This window comes from Oreochromis aureus, linkage group 12 (genome assembly GCF_013358895.1).
Source record: "Oreochromis aureus strain Israel breed Guangdong linkage group 12, ZZ_aureus, whole genome shotgun sequence".
Classification (NCBI taxonomy): domain Eukaryota; kingdom Metazoa; phylum Chordata; class Actinopteri; order Cichliformes; family Cichlidae; genus Oreochromis; species Oreochromis aureus.
In genome coordinates, this window is record NC_052953.1 from 26,958,181 (window position 1) to 26,974,965 (window position 16,785).

At 40.7% G+C, this 16,785-nt stretch overlaps 1 protein-coding gene across 9 annotated transcripts in view; it reads left to right on the forward strand.

Moving 5' to 3' along the window:
- Positions 1–2,298: 2,298 nt before the first annotated feature.
- The window catches only part of pbx3b (pre-B-cell leukemia homeobox 3b), a 57,018-nt gene continuing 42,531 nt past the window's right edge, over positions 2,299–16,785 (forward strand). Inside the window, exons 1-2 of one of the 9 annotated variants that reach the window (XM_039621211.1) lie at positions 2,299–4,010; positions 4,605–4,684. In XM_039621211.1, coding sequence (XP_039477145.1) covers positions 3,763–4,010; positions 4,605–4,684 — 328 coding nt within the window. In that variant the 5' untranslated portion in view covers positions 2,299–3,762. The remainder of the gene's footprint in view (positions 4,011–4,604; positions 4,685–16,785) is intronic. The other 8 variants (XM_039621214.1, XM_039621218.1, XM_039621212.1 and 5 more) reach the window with 8 other exon arrangements.

Below are 16,785 nucleotides of genomic sequence, written 5' to 3' on the forward strand. Positions count from 1 at the left end.
ATGCAGTGATGTAAAATATGGTCATGCCACATTGTATCTATCTTTACCATCTATATGAGACAGGTAACTTTCACAGGTGTCATCAGAGCTTAAAATGCGTTAGCTATGTGTGACATCACTATTATAACACGCTGTTTTTGAATATTTGCCATAGAGAAAGTAAAGACCACACACTGGATCACATCAGCGAGATTTCCACAGTCCACAGCCATAGTCTCAAACCCATAGTCAGTCTCTTACTTTATTCCAGTGTCAGCTACACACCTATAATATTTTGCAACTGCATCGTGCAGAGTTGTGACTATCATGTTGACAAAATCTGTCAGCAGACACACAGACGAACACCTGCCAAAGCACTAAAAAACGCCTTTGTGGTGGTTTCTGCAACATTGTCTTGACGACCACATTTTGTCACAGTGACACACACACACACACACACAGGTAGCCGTACACACAAAGACAAATAGAGCAAGGTTAAAACAATATCAGCTGTTACTAGTAGATATCAAACTTTCATATAAATGACAAAGACACTTAATCAGGGAGCTACAAACATATTCAAGCTTAAGAAGAAGGTGGTATTTTGTGAAGCTGCCATAGCCCCCAGCAGTCCCTCTATTGGTCAAACAACACACATCTTTGATTCCTGCCTTCATTTTGAGCTCAGCATCACATCTGTAAATCTTTGAAGCTTTATACTGTACGATTGCGACGCTGCCGTGTTGACAAAATCTGTCCACAGACAGACATACAAACACCTGCCAAAAATACTCAGAAGTGCTTTTGTGGTAGTTTCCGCTACAGTAGTTGTCTCCAGGAAAACAGTTTTTCATGATGACGCACTGACAGACTCACAAGTTGAACATGATGCCAACTTTCCATGTCACAGTAACTTCTGGTGTTCATCAAATTCAGACTTACATTTTCCATAAAATGAATGAGCTCTTTTTCTTTTTTAAAAAAAATCTCTTTCTCTTTATTTAAAAGGATCAACACAGTTTAATGAACATCAGTATACCAAATATGTATATTTGTCATCTATACATGACATGTTTAAAATGCAAAGATGTCACATTACAGAGAAACTGGTAGTTTACATCTGTAGACGCAGGGCAGGTCAACATAAACCTTTCAAATAAGCAAAACCAAACAGATATATGACAAAAACAAATAAAGTTATTGTCATTCTGCAAGTCTATTTACTTTTAAATTTTGCTTAAAAGAGTGATATACATGCTGCACATGCATGATTTAGTCTTTTTTACATCTATGATTGTTTTTGGCAAAAATGTTACAGTTTTTCTCTACATTTGATGTTTCATGAATTAAGCTAATTCCAAATCTGATAAATATGTACACATGCAACATAGTCAAAATTACAGGCAGATGTTGACTATACAGAACATCCTGTTTGTATTTTGATGAAATTAACTGTGCAAAAATAACCAAATAAATAGATATTTTAAATGCACATGTTCACTCAGTGTGCTAAAAGGTGCTTTTAGAAGAATCATGCTACATCCTGGTATATTGTAAAGTACTTTGCGTCCACAGTACAAATCAGCAGGCTAGTTTTTAAAAAAAAAATTATTTTACTATGAGAAATCATGCATAACGTAAAGGAAGAGTGTGCTCACAGAGGGGCTCTGCCCAAGTTTGAACCCAGGAGTCTGGCTGTGAGGCAGACGTGCTAACCGCTGAACCACCATGCTGCCTGCTGAAACTCCCACTTCCATTATTGATGGCTGCACGTTCACCTTTGAACACAGTTACCAACTGGATATAGCACTTTTCTTCAGAAGTAATAAATAGCATTTTAGGCAGCGTTTCTGCTTTTTCAGAGGTCCAGTGAAACACTGGATGGGCCACTTTAAACTACTTATACGTCATTTATTCAGTGATGTCAGGGTGGAAGAAAAGTGGCTGGTGGAGAATTTAACAACTCACTTGAGCAAACAAGACCATATATTGCAACACGGCGGTGCTTAAATAATGTTTATGTGACTTTGTCACTTCATTGCAGGGTAATCAGAACCAAGCAAAGCCTATCTATCAAAAGTTCACCATTAACGTCTTTGCACAACACAAGCCCTCTTTTGAAAATGTGCTTTCTTCGTATAAAACTCTGTCCACATCCTTTATTCCTACACGTTATCGCTGAATTCATTTTAACTGAAGGGAAACCCCCTATTTTTTTTTTTTTTCTGATCTCGATGCATATAGTAGAGGTGCACTGTATATTTGCTGCCATTCCTCCGGCTCAACAACTTGTCTGCTGCCATAGCAACTGCGAAGGAGCACAGAGCAGCGCCGCCTGCTTGTGCAGTGGATGTCACTCGTAGCAACGACCAATCAGAAGTTCCCATCCTTTTGTAAGAGCTGTGGTGAAGATGGAGGGATGAAGTGGGTGGGCTTTCGGCATCATGCATCTGCCAGCATAGGACGCGGAGCTCGTCAGTCTTCGTCATTCTCGCCCGGGATTGGTCGAGGAGCTTTACTTTCCAATAATATAAACATGTCTACTGCTTGCCTGGCTTGAACCGAGGCTTACAAGGGACTGTGCAGTTCTACATCAAACTGTATAAAAACTCTCATTATGTGTTTGCTTGTATTGCTGCAGAGCTAAATCTTTGTTATTGCTAGAGAATATGCACATAGCTGCACGTGCACGCGTGAGGAAACGAGGATACCCTGCTGCCGCTGTTGCAAGAAAGAGAGGGGACTCAGCCGTGCTTTCATCATTATAATCACCATCCTAAGTACTGGCGCTTAACATTTTGTTTTTCGGTGTTCAGGCGAGAAGTGACAAGAATATAGACCCCTCCTCTGCAGGGCGGAGCGTGCATTTTCATTTCGTATTTTGTATTTTTTTTTTTGTGATTATTTTTTTTCCTGCCCTCTTCCCTGCTCTGACACGTCTGCACTGAGTGAGTGGCATTGGCACACTGTCAATCGCTCACTACCGCTGCCATCAAACAACATAAAACACACACAGGCAGAGGCTGGAGCTCATAAATTTCAGAAGGGCAAGATATTTTTTTGCGCATCGCCTTTATACAGCGTTGTCTCCTAATTAATTTCTTCTCGCCGTTGCTTTTTTTTCTAGGCAGAAATCTCCCAACTTTTTGTACATTTCATATTTTTTGTAGTCACATTTGGAAACCTTGCTGCAGATTGTGTATTTTTTTTTAAATACTGTCAGTTGTCGCGGGGATAATTTCTGCACATTTATAGTTGACACCTGCGAGCCTAAGATTGTTTTTTTATTTGTTTACACGTTTTCACAGCGGATATCTTTTTTTTTTTTTTTTTTTTAATTTTGTTGCCGGTGCTTCACGAGGAGGATTTGGACATTTTCGAAAGGAAATGCGCCGGGAATCCCACGAAGAGCGTTAATAAATGAGAGACCACCAAGGACCGTTTCTGTCTCTACCGCCCGTCAAAACCCAGAGAAAAGACTGATTGCTATGAGGATCCGTGCGGGATGTGATGGACCGTCAATTTTGACAAACAAGTTTTAAAGAAGAGAAAAAAATATTTATGCGATTTTCTACAAACACAGCCAAAATCAGCGTTTTGGCACTTTGGACCGCGCGTAAAGCGACGACAACTTGGACACAAGATTTACGCTAAATAACAATAATAATAATAAAAACTGCTGCATATTTTTAACAAAAATCGCGTGTGTGCTGCCTAACGCCGAAGAATCACACAACCGTACATCCTTCCAGTCTGCGGCACATGTTGTAGCCGATTTCGTATATGAGTTTTTCAATTTGTGTGGCTCAGTGCACAGACTCTTTAGCGGCTACTATGGACGATCAAGCCCGGATCATGCAGTCGATCGGCGGTGTCAGTCTGGCTGGCCACTCGGTACAAGGAGGCATGGCACTGCCGCCTCCACATGGACACGATGGGACAGACGGAGACGGAAGAAAACAAGACATTGGTGACATTCTGCATCAAATAATGACCATAACTGATCAAAGTCTGGACGAGGCGCAAGCAAAGTTGGTTGATTTATATGTTTTATTAACTTCGCCACACCAAAAAAAGAAAAGAAAAAAAAAACGCCGAACGCATCATTATTGAGATGTGGCCCGTTTAACTTAACTCCCTAATGCACAACAATAGGCTGGAGTGGCTTTAATGATAATCTCACTCTGAGGTGTATTTATTGCCTCGCAAAGCTTTAACACAGTGAAAGTTGCCACTGAGGGAAGCACAGCATTTTAGTTAAACTGTCCTAGAGAGCACGTGTTTTATAAATGTTCATTCATCTACAAAAGTCTACGTGGTGTTGAAACACAATTAATGCCAGTGGGCTCATGTTATGCAGGGAATTGCCACTGAGACTAATATTTACATTAGGGCTTGGTGTTATTTGTGAAATGCTTTTATTAAAAAAACAAACAATAAAAATAGCATGACACATTATACATTTTAGAAGAAAATGCTAACTTTCTGAAGAAGAGGTTTGGAACATTGGAACATTATTAAAGTGGCAACTAAACTTAAAAGCGTGTCCAACCCTTTTAACTGTTTGTGTCAGACATGTGAACTATCATTGAACTTATTTCAGTATTTTATTTTCTCTTATACTGAAACAGGAAACACGGACTGAACTGTCACAGAATGAAACCAGCACTCTTCAGCGTTCTCTGTGAAATCAAAGAAAAGACAGGTAAGATCTTTGTCTAAAATACTGTAATATCAAACTATAAACTCCATCGTTACAGTGATACATGCAATTGGAGAATCAATAAAAGCACACAGGCATTTCTTATTTTATTTTTTTACCTCTCAGTGAGCTGATGACAGCCTGCATCCAGGTTATAGGTGACCTCTGACCAAATGAATCAGTCACTTTTTAAAAATATGTCACCGTACCACTCAGAAACTCCCGTTGTCACGGAACAATAGGCAGAGTCTTCTTCCACTGAAGATGCTCTTTTTTTCTTATGCAAGTGTGTTTTAAAGCACTGGTTTGCTTGGATTTGAACATAAAGTGCGCTCCAGATTTCACACTCACCACCCTGCCAGTGAAGATGCTGGGGGAGTCCCGTAGCATATGCTCTACATATCCTAGATCACACAGAATCCATGCTGTAAAACCTGACAACGTTTTGCCATCAACTTATAAGAGATTTTTTTATTAGTCAGATTATACGACAGGCTCGCAAATTAATAATTCGATTGCAGTTGTATGAAAGCCTTCCTGCAAAGGTGGATGGTTGATCTGGGAAAATGCAAACAACACATCTCCTGGAAGCTTAGTTAGAGAAAAGGATTGTGAAATAATAATAAAAAAAATCTTCTTTTTATATATTTATATGAGCATAAACTCTGTTATTTCTGTTTTTTTAGGACTAGGATTGAAAACCTTTAGCATGCACACACACTTCATTCATATATTATTGAGAGTTGTAATTACAAGTTTTGTGTCATAATTTTTATAGCTTAAACTTTGTGTATTTTTTATTTCAAGTCCAAACCTGTGTCCCGAGAGATTGTTGTTTTTACACCTTATGGTGTATTTTCTTAAATAAGCACGCTGGCTTTTTAATGACAATTTTTTTTGCAGACCATGCTTATTGAACAGGGGCTTCAAATATCTACTCTCCTATATGTTAGCTATTTATTTTTCTAGTAATATGTATTTTAAAATGATAAAAAAAAATGGACTCTACTAGAAAAAAAAGAGCAAACCTGGTGTTTTGTCAGATTTGTGACCTTTGTGCGGTTTATGAGGAAATTAGCTTGAAGGAGGTCATAAAAGTTTATGAACTTCCTCAACACAGGTGGCGTCCACAGGGGCAGGCTGAGGGTCCACAGTGTAGCTGAGCTGCTCTGCTATGTTTGTGAGCCTGTTGATTTCAGGCAATGAAAGAGACGGAGCAATAAAAAAAAAAGAGTAGATGCAGATCAAACACGATGCCAGCTTTGAGGCGAAAGTGTCTTCCAGTATGGAAGCGTTGCTGCGATTGTAGAAAGTGGAGCTCACTGAAAAGACAAGTATTAGAAGTGATTTTTAGTTTCAGACCCAAACCACTTTCCCACATCAGTTTTACTTGTTTGTTTGTTTGAAGTTATAATGGCTCCTGTTTGAATGTTTAAGCTGTGTGAACTCGAGTCTTTCAAGGTAGCATGAAAATTTTTTGAAGCAAAATCATTTGGTGTGTGCACGCGCACGTTTGATCGAGATCCTGGTAAGAAGTGAGTGTGAAAAAGAGACGAGACAGAGGAGGAGAGTGAGCACAAGCCTGCGTGCGTGCATGTGTGTGTGTGTGTGTGCATGGTTAACCTGTGGTTTAAAGTCACAGCCTCCCCCTCTTAGCCATTGACAGAGCTCAGCTGGTCTGGTGGCCTTGTTGACCGGTCTGCTTTTCCAGCTCACAGTAAGCCTTTCACTGGCTCCTGCAGCATCATTCACAAGGCTTCCTTGGCCCTTTCATGTCTGTTGAGATGGCACATGGGACCGCTGTCTTTTAGCCATGGAGCCCACCGCTGCCTGAAAATGGCTTTTAATAATAAATTTGAAAGTGGTCCAAGAATCATCAGTGTAATTACTGCACACATGTATCATGTTATCAGGGCTTATTGCATGGTGTGCAGATGATTAGTAAGACTAAGGTCTGGCTTTCGTATTATTTTGTGACGAAGATGGCGAGACTGAGTTACATTTTGAAATGATTGCGTTTTGGAACGGAAAGGTTAAGAAAATGCATTTTCTAGTAATAGCAAGACACTTCAAAGCGTTTTTTTCCAAGGTGTTTAGAAGTTTATGGCACTCTTTTAACTGTTATTGTAGAGCTACGGGCACATTTCTGCATTGCTAATGCCCTCGAAGTATTAATTCACTTTGATATGCTAATTAGAGAGCATTATGCAAGAAATGAGATTAAGTGGCAGCATGAAGTCATTTGCCTGTCACTAAATTGAGTGTTTTAGCAGGAAGGCTTTTTCTTCCAAAATTTCTTGGTTTTGCATTTAGATAAGCTGAATGTGAGATTTGGTTGGCAAGTGTTGTTCTTTGTCTTTTCATGTGTGTGATCTTTTTTTTTTCCCTTTAGGTTCATACATAAAAAAAGACAAACAAATCAAAATCTTTCATGTCTCTAACTGTTTTAGGACAAAGGATACATTCACGCTGTACCTTTTCCCCCCCTTAGGCTTCATGAGGAGACAATGAATGCATTGAGTGAAAATTGCCTGCGATTCAGATGAGTTTTGCAGTTATTCCTCTGTGCTGGGTTTGTTTTATCCTGCTGGCTACTCCCTTGTCTTGCTCTCTTGCTTGGAAGAGAGGCTCACAGCAGCAGGAGCAGCGGGAGCGGCAAGAATAACAAAGGTGAAAGATTACCTCCATATGGTATTTCTGACCAGGAAAAGAGAGGTTCTGTAGCAAGACTCCTCTTTGATGTGAGGTTTAATCAATAGAAAGAGATTACAGAAAACTATTACAGGCTAAATCATGGAGTACTACAGAGAGGCTTAGCCCTCTCCACAGCTCTCTCAGCTGCGTGGCGCTTCTTTGGCTGCGTATTGACTTGTTGTTTTCGTGACCTTTGACTCATCAGGTTCAGAAATGGGGGGTCTGGAGAAGTAGGGGAGGGAGGGAGGGAATGTGGCAGAGAGTCAGGCTGATGAATGCTGCGATCCTGTGTCAGAGGCAGTGGATTAGGGAGGGTACTGCACTCACAGGTCGAGGCGGTGTCGCCGTTTGGTGTTTTTTTTTGTGTGTGCACGTTTTTGATATGGCTTCTGAAAGAGCTGAGCGTGCTTTCATGTGTGCATTTAGGTCTGTCCACGCTGTGTTCGGTGCTCGACTGAGAAAGACTGTGCTCACTAAATACAGTTCAGGATGAGCCTGTAATTAACCACATGCAAGGCGGACTAAAAGTGTTACCTGAAGTAAATAGAGTTAGGACTGAGTGGGTAAGCATTTCTGAATTCTGTAGGGAGCATGAATTTTAGTGCTGCCAAAGCTGATGAGGAAACTCGTTCTAATTGTATTATTATGATTATGATTATATTTTTTTCTCAAAATTAGGGAGCTAGGGAACAAAAATATATGTTATTTTAGTCAATTTTTTTCTTTTCTGTTTTTTTGGTTCTACCTCATGGGTTTTTCTTCATCCTGAAAAGGCTCCAGTAAATGCATGACAGAGAACAGAAAGCTATTCAGCAGCAGACACAATTGACTTTGGCTGCTTTTTGTCTCAGAGAGCCCCAGTGATGCGGCTGCACTGACTAGATAGTGTTGTGCCGAATGGCTTGCGCACAGCTGGGTTCTTGACTGGCTCAGTGTCAGGGCCACTAGTGCTTCCCCTTCTAAAGCACAAGGGGGACCGAGGAAGATGTGGCTATTATCTAAGTAGCTCCCAAATACCCTCCATTTCCCCATCAGCAAAGATGAAAAGAAGGAGAGCCAGACAAAGAGGAAAAAAACAGAGTATACATATTGGTTTCATTTGGAAGGGTAAATGCTTTTGTGTTGTGGCGATAGATGTCTCTGCAGCTGTAGTGGCTGGTATCTGCACATACAGAACCTCAAATTTTTATTTATTTATTTATTTATTTGGGGGTGGGTGGGATGATCTAGTGCTGTCCTTCCATCTGCACACGCACGCACCCATCTTCTTGCACACGTCTCCCTCTCTCCCCCTCGAATCGCTCCAAGCGTTTTCTGCGGGCTCCTGCGCGATCAACAGCTCATAATTGTTTTTTGCACATACGTTATGCAAATGAGCCTTTATGGCAACTGGCATAACAATTAGCATCCTCCAACAATATTTTAGTAGGTTAATTGCGAAATTTCTGAATTGTACATCTGAGTTGTTAATTAGGCATGACAGAGGTGGTGAAATAGTTATCTTCAGGCGGTGGCAGCCAGCAGAGGCTGCTTTGGATGCAAAAAGGAAGGATTGATTGAAATTAGTTTACAGCAGTAGGAGCGTGCCTGCTGGAGACTCTTTACATGCCCCTCTTGCTTTTTGTGGCATCTGTTTGTTGCTGAATGCAAAAAGCACGAGGCAGACGCAAACGTGAAGAAGGTGGGTCACATTTTGACACCTGTAGAAATATTGCGCTTTTTTTTTTGTCTGTTTGAAGAAATACTCGTCCTGCTGTTGTTTTTATATATTTTTTTTTTATGTCACTACAGCTGGACTCTAAACAATCTTATAACTTATTTATTCCACTTTTTATTTTTGCACTTTTTTTTTAAATTTTAAAGTTAAATGTGGCAGGGAAAAATAAAATAAAATATCCATCTGTATTTATTTATTTATAGGCCAAAATGTATTGACGAAAAAAAAATTGTTGCAAAATCTAAAACCCACTTTTAATGCGTTTGTGATTATGAAAACACATTTCATTATGCGTTTTTCTTCCCTTAGACTCAAAGTGATTCTATATGATTTCAAGCTATAGCTGGAGTTTATTTACAAGTAAGTAAATAAAGTCACAAAGAGACTTTATTTTAAAATTACTCTCCAAGTCTCTTGTGTCATGATGTTCATTACTGTGTCACCCGATGGCCACGTGTATGTAATGCCATAGAGCTGGTTATTAGTGTAAAAAGCGTTACAGTGAAAGACTGGCGCAAAGCAAGTCCTCTCTCAGTAATGACTCTGCTATTTATAGGTCCCTATTTCATTAGCCCTAGTGTTTCAGGGAAGAGTTTTCCTCATGGGACAATAGACACCATGATGTTCATTTACTCTTGTACACATTACATGTGGACAACTAAGTGACCCATCATCTGTGAGTGCAAGAACATGGACAGCGCTCTTGAATTTCCTCCTAATTTAGCTTTTTTGTGTGTGTTTAATCTTTTTTAATAGATGGACTTTTTTTCTTGGAGGGTGTGTGTGTGAAGGTGTTACAGGTGATGCGGTTCTCTTGCTAAAGTGATGAAGGAGTTAAAGCCACCAGTCACTAAATGCACACATTTGTAATATCTCGACACCGTGGCAGTCTGCGGCTTGTTGTGTGACAAAAGCGACGTGATACACAATCGTCACCTTTCTTCTCTTTACACACGATTGTTTTCCAAAAACGGGGGAAGGAAAAAAGGGGCTCTTTGCTGTCTCTGCTACATTTGCGAGCTTGAAAATGTAGCCCCTCTCCCCATTGTTCCAGATGCCATTGTTCCACGTTTCATACATTAGAATGATATATTGAAGGCAGAAATGGGAAAAAGACTGCAATGCAATGAAATTTTAATCAGCGTCTTCTGCTGCTTTAATAAGGCAAATAATTCTTATTGGCTGCTGTGTTAAGATTTCTAATATTTAATTCATAACAAACCTTGCATTATTCTGCTCTTGCCCTAAGACAAGCTCCACTCTGCTGCCTGCTAAAAGGCAACGATGGAGGGGTGGAGGGGGTGTTAAAGGAAGTGCACACCCAGCATTTTTCTTATCAGTTTTGGCATAAATATCACACTGTTTTGATATCGCCCGTGAATTCAAATATCTGTTTAAAATCATTTTAACTAAATGTGTCACTGGAGCTAATGATGGAGAAACTGGGCTGGCACTCCTGGTGATCAGTGGACAAAGACTTAAGTAGCTTTCTTTGTAATTTTGTCAGCAGTCAGTTAAGTGCAACCATTTGCCGGGCTAACTGTCTTTTTATTTTCTTTAGTCCTTGAAGTTCATTTTTGCGTCTGAAGTAATGGAGAGATGGCGAGGGGCCAGCAGCTAGGTGCTGGCTCATGTTACAGAGAAACGGTGGGACCTGTTTTCGTCTCTCAGTGAAATGGCTTAATTGGTGTCAGAGCCCCAGGGATAAAGGCCTCTTGCTCTGAAACACAGCCACACAGGCCCTGTCTTCCCTCAAACCAGGAGGAACGGCCGACGTCTGCTGGTGAATGAGGACTAAGCCGTGGCATAACAATACCAAATGATGTTTGGGATGACAGAAATTAATATGCACTTGCTCCCAGAAAGCTATGATTAATGACGGCGAGCAGGGAAATGCTGTCCCTCCTTTTGCTCCTCTTTGATGGGGGATTGAAAACCAAAAAGAAGGAGGGAAAAAAAGGCTGGTTTCTCCTCTCTTTAGAAAGTGGAGGAAGTACATTACACACTGCTATTCTTTTTTTTCCTTACTTTTCCTCAAGCAGGAGGCAGGAAAATACCGAGCACTGGTAATGAATTTTGGAACCATTCAGTAACATTGTGACCTACTATACTGTCCCGTTGCAAAATCCTCACAAATACATGGATCCTTTTGCAAAGCTGCTCACCCGCTGGTCATAATTTTGACTCTAGTTAAGAATCTAACATCTAATATTATTTGTAATCTTTAAAAAAAATTAGCAAATGTAATTTTAATAAGAGTTAATAAGAGATGACCTGACGATGGCTTCTTTTCGTATAGAATTTTACGCACGCCCATTGATTCCAAGCCAAAGGTGTGAACAAAATGGTGGTGTGCTGTTGCCATGATAATGATCTGTATCTGTTGTGTCCTAGGAGGAGACGCATGAATATTTAATTGTGTCTGCTCGAGAGATTCCCCAGACCCTTCTGTTCATTTCTTACTTTCTCTAATGCGTTTCCACCCTCCCAGGTACATCCTCTCTAAGTAATGGAGAATTAAAGCGTGCATTAAAATGATCTAAATTGCAATGTAAGGGATTTCTAAGGACATTTGTCTCAGCACAATGCGGCTGAAAATTCAAATGGCAAGTTTTGACAACGGACATTCTGCTGACACCGTGTATTTGCTTCACGTTGGCTCCTCAAATAAGCATTTCCTCTGTCAAAGTGATTGATATGTATTAAGCGTGCGCTTTTTACATCACGCCGCTTTGGGAGATAATGTGGGTGCGCGCATATAAGTTTTAAACAGCGAATGAGTTCCCCCTCATATTGATCTATTTGTGTTGGCGGAGTGGCAGGTGCTATACGAAGACTGTGTCAGCTTTGATTGTTTGTGTCAGTGATCCGAGCCGACACTGAGCTCTTTTACTGTTCGTCACTGCACTTGCTTCCTGTTGATGAATGGCAGCACACTGCACAGATCCTCAACAAAAAACTCGTGTCTGTGCTGTCTCACCAGCCCTCTCAATCAACCTTGGATCTCAGAGATTTTTTTATCTCCTATGTGTACACTTGGATTTTTTTTCCTTCTTTTTTTTTAATGCAAAACTGTGGGACATGGCTAAAATGTCCACAGGACTTTTTTTATTTTTATTTTTTTTAATTAAATCCAATAATGTAAAAGCTTCCAGTGGGAAAGGGAACATCAGTTGTTGAGGGGCAGGAGGTGTGGTTCCTCTCCTTCTCTAAATATTCAAGTTAGTTCTTAACGTGCATCTGTGTGTGTGTGTGTGTGTGTGTGTGTGAGTGTGTGTGTGCGTGTGTTGGCAGGCATGCTAGGTTATGGCGTGAAGGTGAGCCTCTGTAAGTATGCAGAGCACGGCGGGCCTCGCACGGGTGCTGAAGGAGAGCATGGAGTGGCAGAGTTAATTTATTTAATGACTGAGCGTCTTATATCTCCCCAGCCCTGATTAGAATCCATGCTTGATGAGGGAAGCGATAGAGGGGAGTGCGCTGCCCCTAGGCCCTACCACGTACGTTCACGGTTTTCTTTCTCCAGTGCCTATTTTCCCTACCCCCCCCCCCAATCCGCTGGGTTTTGCAATAAAAAAAGAAAGACATAAAAAGGAAAAGTGCACCACCAAGTAGGATAATAACCGCTTGTGTCCGTCGCGATATTTCGTGATTATGTCCGTACATGTGATCGTTTTGTTGCACACTGGCAGGAAATGCAGCTCCGAGCCTGATTAAATGTGCGTGTTCGTGTGTGCGTGTGTGTGTGGCGTGCTCCGTGATAAAGACGAAGTGCTGTGGAGCTCCATGAACGTGGGAAAGCCAAACAGAGCGTGTCACTTTGGCAGCACGGGCTGTCAGCATTGGGGAGCTGCAGTTGTAAAAACCATGACCTTCCTCTTTGCCAGCATGTCTCTTGCAGAGCCAAAGCACTGCCCTGTAGATCTGGGCTGGCTGTGGGAGGGAATACAAACACGGAGAGAGGGACAGTTGGAAAAAAAAAAAAATGGCAAGAGCCATAATTGTGAGGAAGGGGCGGCTGAAGTAATGAAATACTTCTTGGAGCTATCATAACTGAGAAGGTGAGGGAGGGAAAACGAGAGGACTAGCAAAGAGGGGGGAAAACACTCGGCGGCTTCTAACATTTCCACGAGCCATCATCAGTAATGCCGCTGCAGCCTCACAAACCAGAAATTATTTCTTCAGGCGTCGCTGTCAAGTGTTATTCAAATAACACCAGCCTCACATTTGAATAACAGCCGACATTTTGAATTAATTAATCAGACAAGATAGTCTGGGCCTTTTCTCATTAGTCTACAGGTCAGGCTGGGGAAGATATATGCGCCGGTGATGATATACTTGTCTTTAATAGTGATTTATGGAGATTTTGGATTGTACTCGATTTGTCAAAGGGCCTGGTAGCAGAAAAATAGAAGAGTGTATATTTCATTACCTAATCTTTGATACGTTCCACGATGCTAAAAGATACAGTCCCGTTGTGTAGCTGCACAGGAAGCTCTTTTTATATTCGCTCTTCTTGAGTGAAGAGGCACACACACACACTGAAACACAGAGACACACATTTAATCTCATACTGTAGGCTTCCCATTTTACTTTTTCTATGCAATTAAGCGAGAGCTGTAAATTATAACTGTACCGTACTTTAATTATCATGGTGTAAAAATAGAGTTCCTGTCTTTGAGAGGATTTCATTAACTTACTCAATATTCCATGTCAGCTCGGAGGATCACAAGATTGCAGTGAGGTTTGTGTTTAACATCCTCTGAATCAAGTGGGTTACTTACCTAGATGCTATTTAATTAATAGGAGGAGCAAATAGCAGTGGGTTTGCATGTAAATATAGACTCTACATCTCCCTGGCTGTAGTTGACCTCAGCTGGTTTGACATTTTATTTGGGTTTCATAGTGGGTTTTGTGCGTGCGTGTGTCTGAGTGTGTGTGTGTGGACACAGCGAGCAAAAAAAGTACAGTTTTGAAAAGGATAGTGCTCATCATGTAGTGTCACTTACTTCATGGGTTGTTAGATATGAAGTTCATCAGCAGCTATTTGTATATTTTTTTTTTTAACATACAGAGGGTTTAATTACCCAGAGTAGACACATACATCTGTGATTTTATGCTGCACAACGTGTGTGTGTGTGTGTGAGTGCTGGAGAGTGTCAGGAAGCTACGAGCTGTTGCCATTCCAGTGAGCAGCCCACACAAAATGCACCAACACCAGTGTGACAAAACATTCAAATAAATTGCTGTCAGGCTGCCGAAACACCAAGTGCAGCGATTTTTATCTGACATGTGGAAGACCCAGACATGCAGTCCTGACAAGTAACGCCGGAGCACCTGTGAGAGACGAGCGATAAAAATCAGGATACGCCTGATCCTCGGCATAACAATACCTATCATTACTTGATATTATTACTCTTCTTTAAGAGAGAGCTCAAGATGGAAAGATAGTCTCAACGCGTTGGCTTCTTTTAAAGTCTGGATAATAAATGATCTTTGGCCGCTGTTTATTTAGACGCCAACCCCCAAAGAAGAATTTATGGTTAAGTGGAATTATGAAGGCTGATGGCTTTTCAACAAGTATTAAAATGGCTTTTACATTCATGCAGAATTGTTTATTACTCTGAGAAAATGGTCGTATTTTATTTTTTTTTTGTCTGAAGGTTCAATATAAAAAGTGCTAGTGTTAGAAAATGTAATTTACCGGTCCAGCATCAGCATTCACAGATGCAATCAAATGCACACGAGCCTGCAATCTTGAGATTTTCACACACACACACACACACACACACACACACACACACACACACACACACACACACACACACACACATAAACGTTCTTAAATATTTACAGTAGGCTTTTATAATGTTTAACGCTCTTGAGTAATTCTGCTTTTTAGTTCTTTGCAGCTTAAATAGAATTTAGTGCAAAAATCAACCTGACTGATGATCCTGATTGACTTTGTTTCACCGCTGCACGCAGCATGGAGGCACAAATTAATACTAAGAGAGTCTGCGTTGCTTCACTTATTCTCATTGAGTCTACAAAATTGACTCAGTAATTCTTAAATCCAATTGAGAAGCATTAAAAATGTGCTTTTTTCGAATCTCCGAGACAAAGGACTCACTGTGCAATGTGCCATCCATTCTCTACTGTATTGTTATTTTCTCCCTTATAGGTTACTAATGAGGAATCGGCCCTCATTATGATTTTAAGGATGAGAGAGGAAAGCTTTTAATTAATGATACGTAAATGGTTCTGAATTGATTATGTTAGAATATCAAGAGAGATGGGTAGAAGCTGTGGTGTAATATATTTTAATTAAGAATTAATTAAAAATGATGGCAATTTTATAGAGGCAGAAAATAGAAGAATTTATTCTCTGTCACAATTAAATCAGCCCCTGATTTAATAAACAGACACATGCTGTATTCACTGAAGAGTTATATTTATACGTTGCGAGGAAGAATTATCCCAAATATTAAAAAAAAAAAAAAAAAGATCAGCGCAGTGTGTCAGTGGTCGACCACAAGCTGGGTTCTCTTGGGTTAATGGTGATTTATCTCATTCCTAATTCATGAGATCCTCCTGGTCTGTGTTAGGTGGATCAATAAAGCTGTGTTTCCTTTTTGAATTCAGTGTCTACAATTAGATTTGCGATGTGGAACACAATTAGAAGTAAGACATGAATGCATGTTTTTATCTCTGGTGGCAAGTGAATGTGCGCTCCCAGAAGATATCAATCTGTTTATGAGGTAAAAAGATTTGTGTGAAAAAGATGACTTGTGACTAGACGTGGACCCTTGTTAACCCTTTTAATTGTTATCTGCTTTCTTTCATTCATTCTTCGGGGCATGGGGAAGCGGAGGACGGCGCATTAGCCGTGCGCGCCGCTATTAAAGGGAGAGAGGTCTTTGTTTTCTGCTAACAGTGGCGTACATGCTCCGTGCTAAACTCCGCGATCAATGGCAGAGAGGCTGCTATCACAGCACTCGGAGCAGGCGTAGCTCAGGGGGGGGCGAGGGGGGGGGGTGTGCGGCGGGGGTCCCTGGTGGTTCATTTTGATTGGAGCGCAGAGTTTTGTGTTGAAAGGCGAGGGAGAGACAGGCTGTTGGAAGCAAATCCCCCTGGATCAGTTAGAGCTTTGCAACAAAAACACCTTGATATTCCTGGGAACATTTGCTTAGGAAAAAGAATGAATTTAAATAAACGGGCAACGAGAGAATGAAATGATCTAAAGCATTTCTGAAGGTTTCTGTGTTCAGAGAAAGCTTGTGTATCTCTGGCTTAGAATTAATTTAGCAGCCACTTTTCAAATCACAGTAAAGCGCTGCAGTGTACAAAATGGAAATCAGTGTAGCTGAAGTGTTTTGCTAATGTTGTTCAGCAGTCTTAAAAAAAATTAAAGTTTTCTTTTAAACAAATGAAATATATAGTAGGTGGAGGGCGTTTAAAATGGTGTTAAGTTGATTGTTTGTCTAGCAGCGTGTGAGAGAAAGCCTATATTAGCTAACCAATCTAGAGTGGGAGTAAGAAGAAGAAATGCCCTTTATTAGACGCTGAATAGATTATTAGTCCGAGTCGCCTCACGCGAGATCACCCATAGAGGCTCAGAGCCATCAACAGTCACGTGCGCGCACATCAAACGTCTGTGAGTGTGCACACAAATATAAACGCGTACGTGACGCGCAGA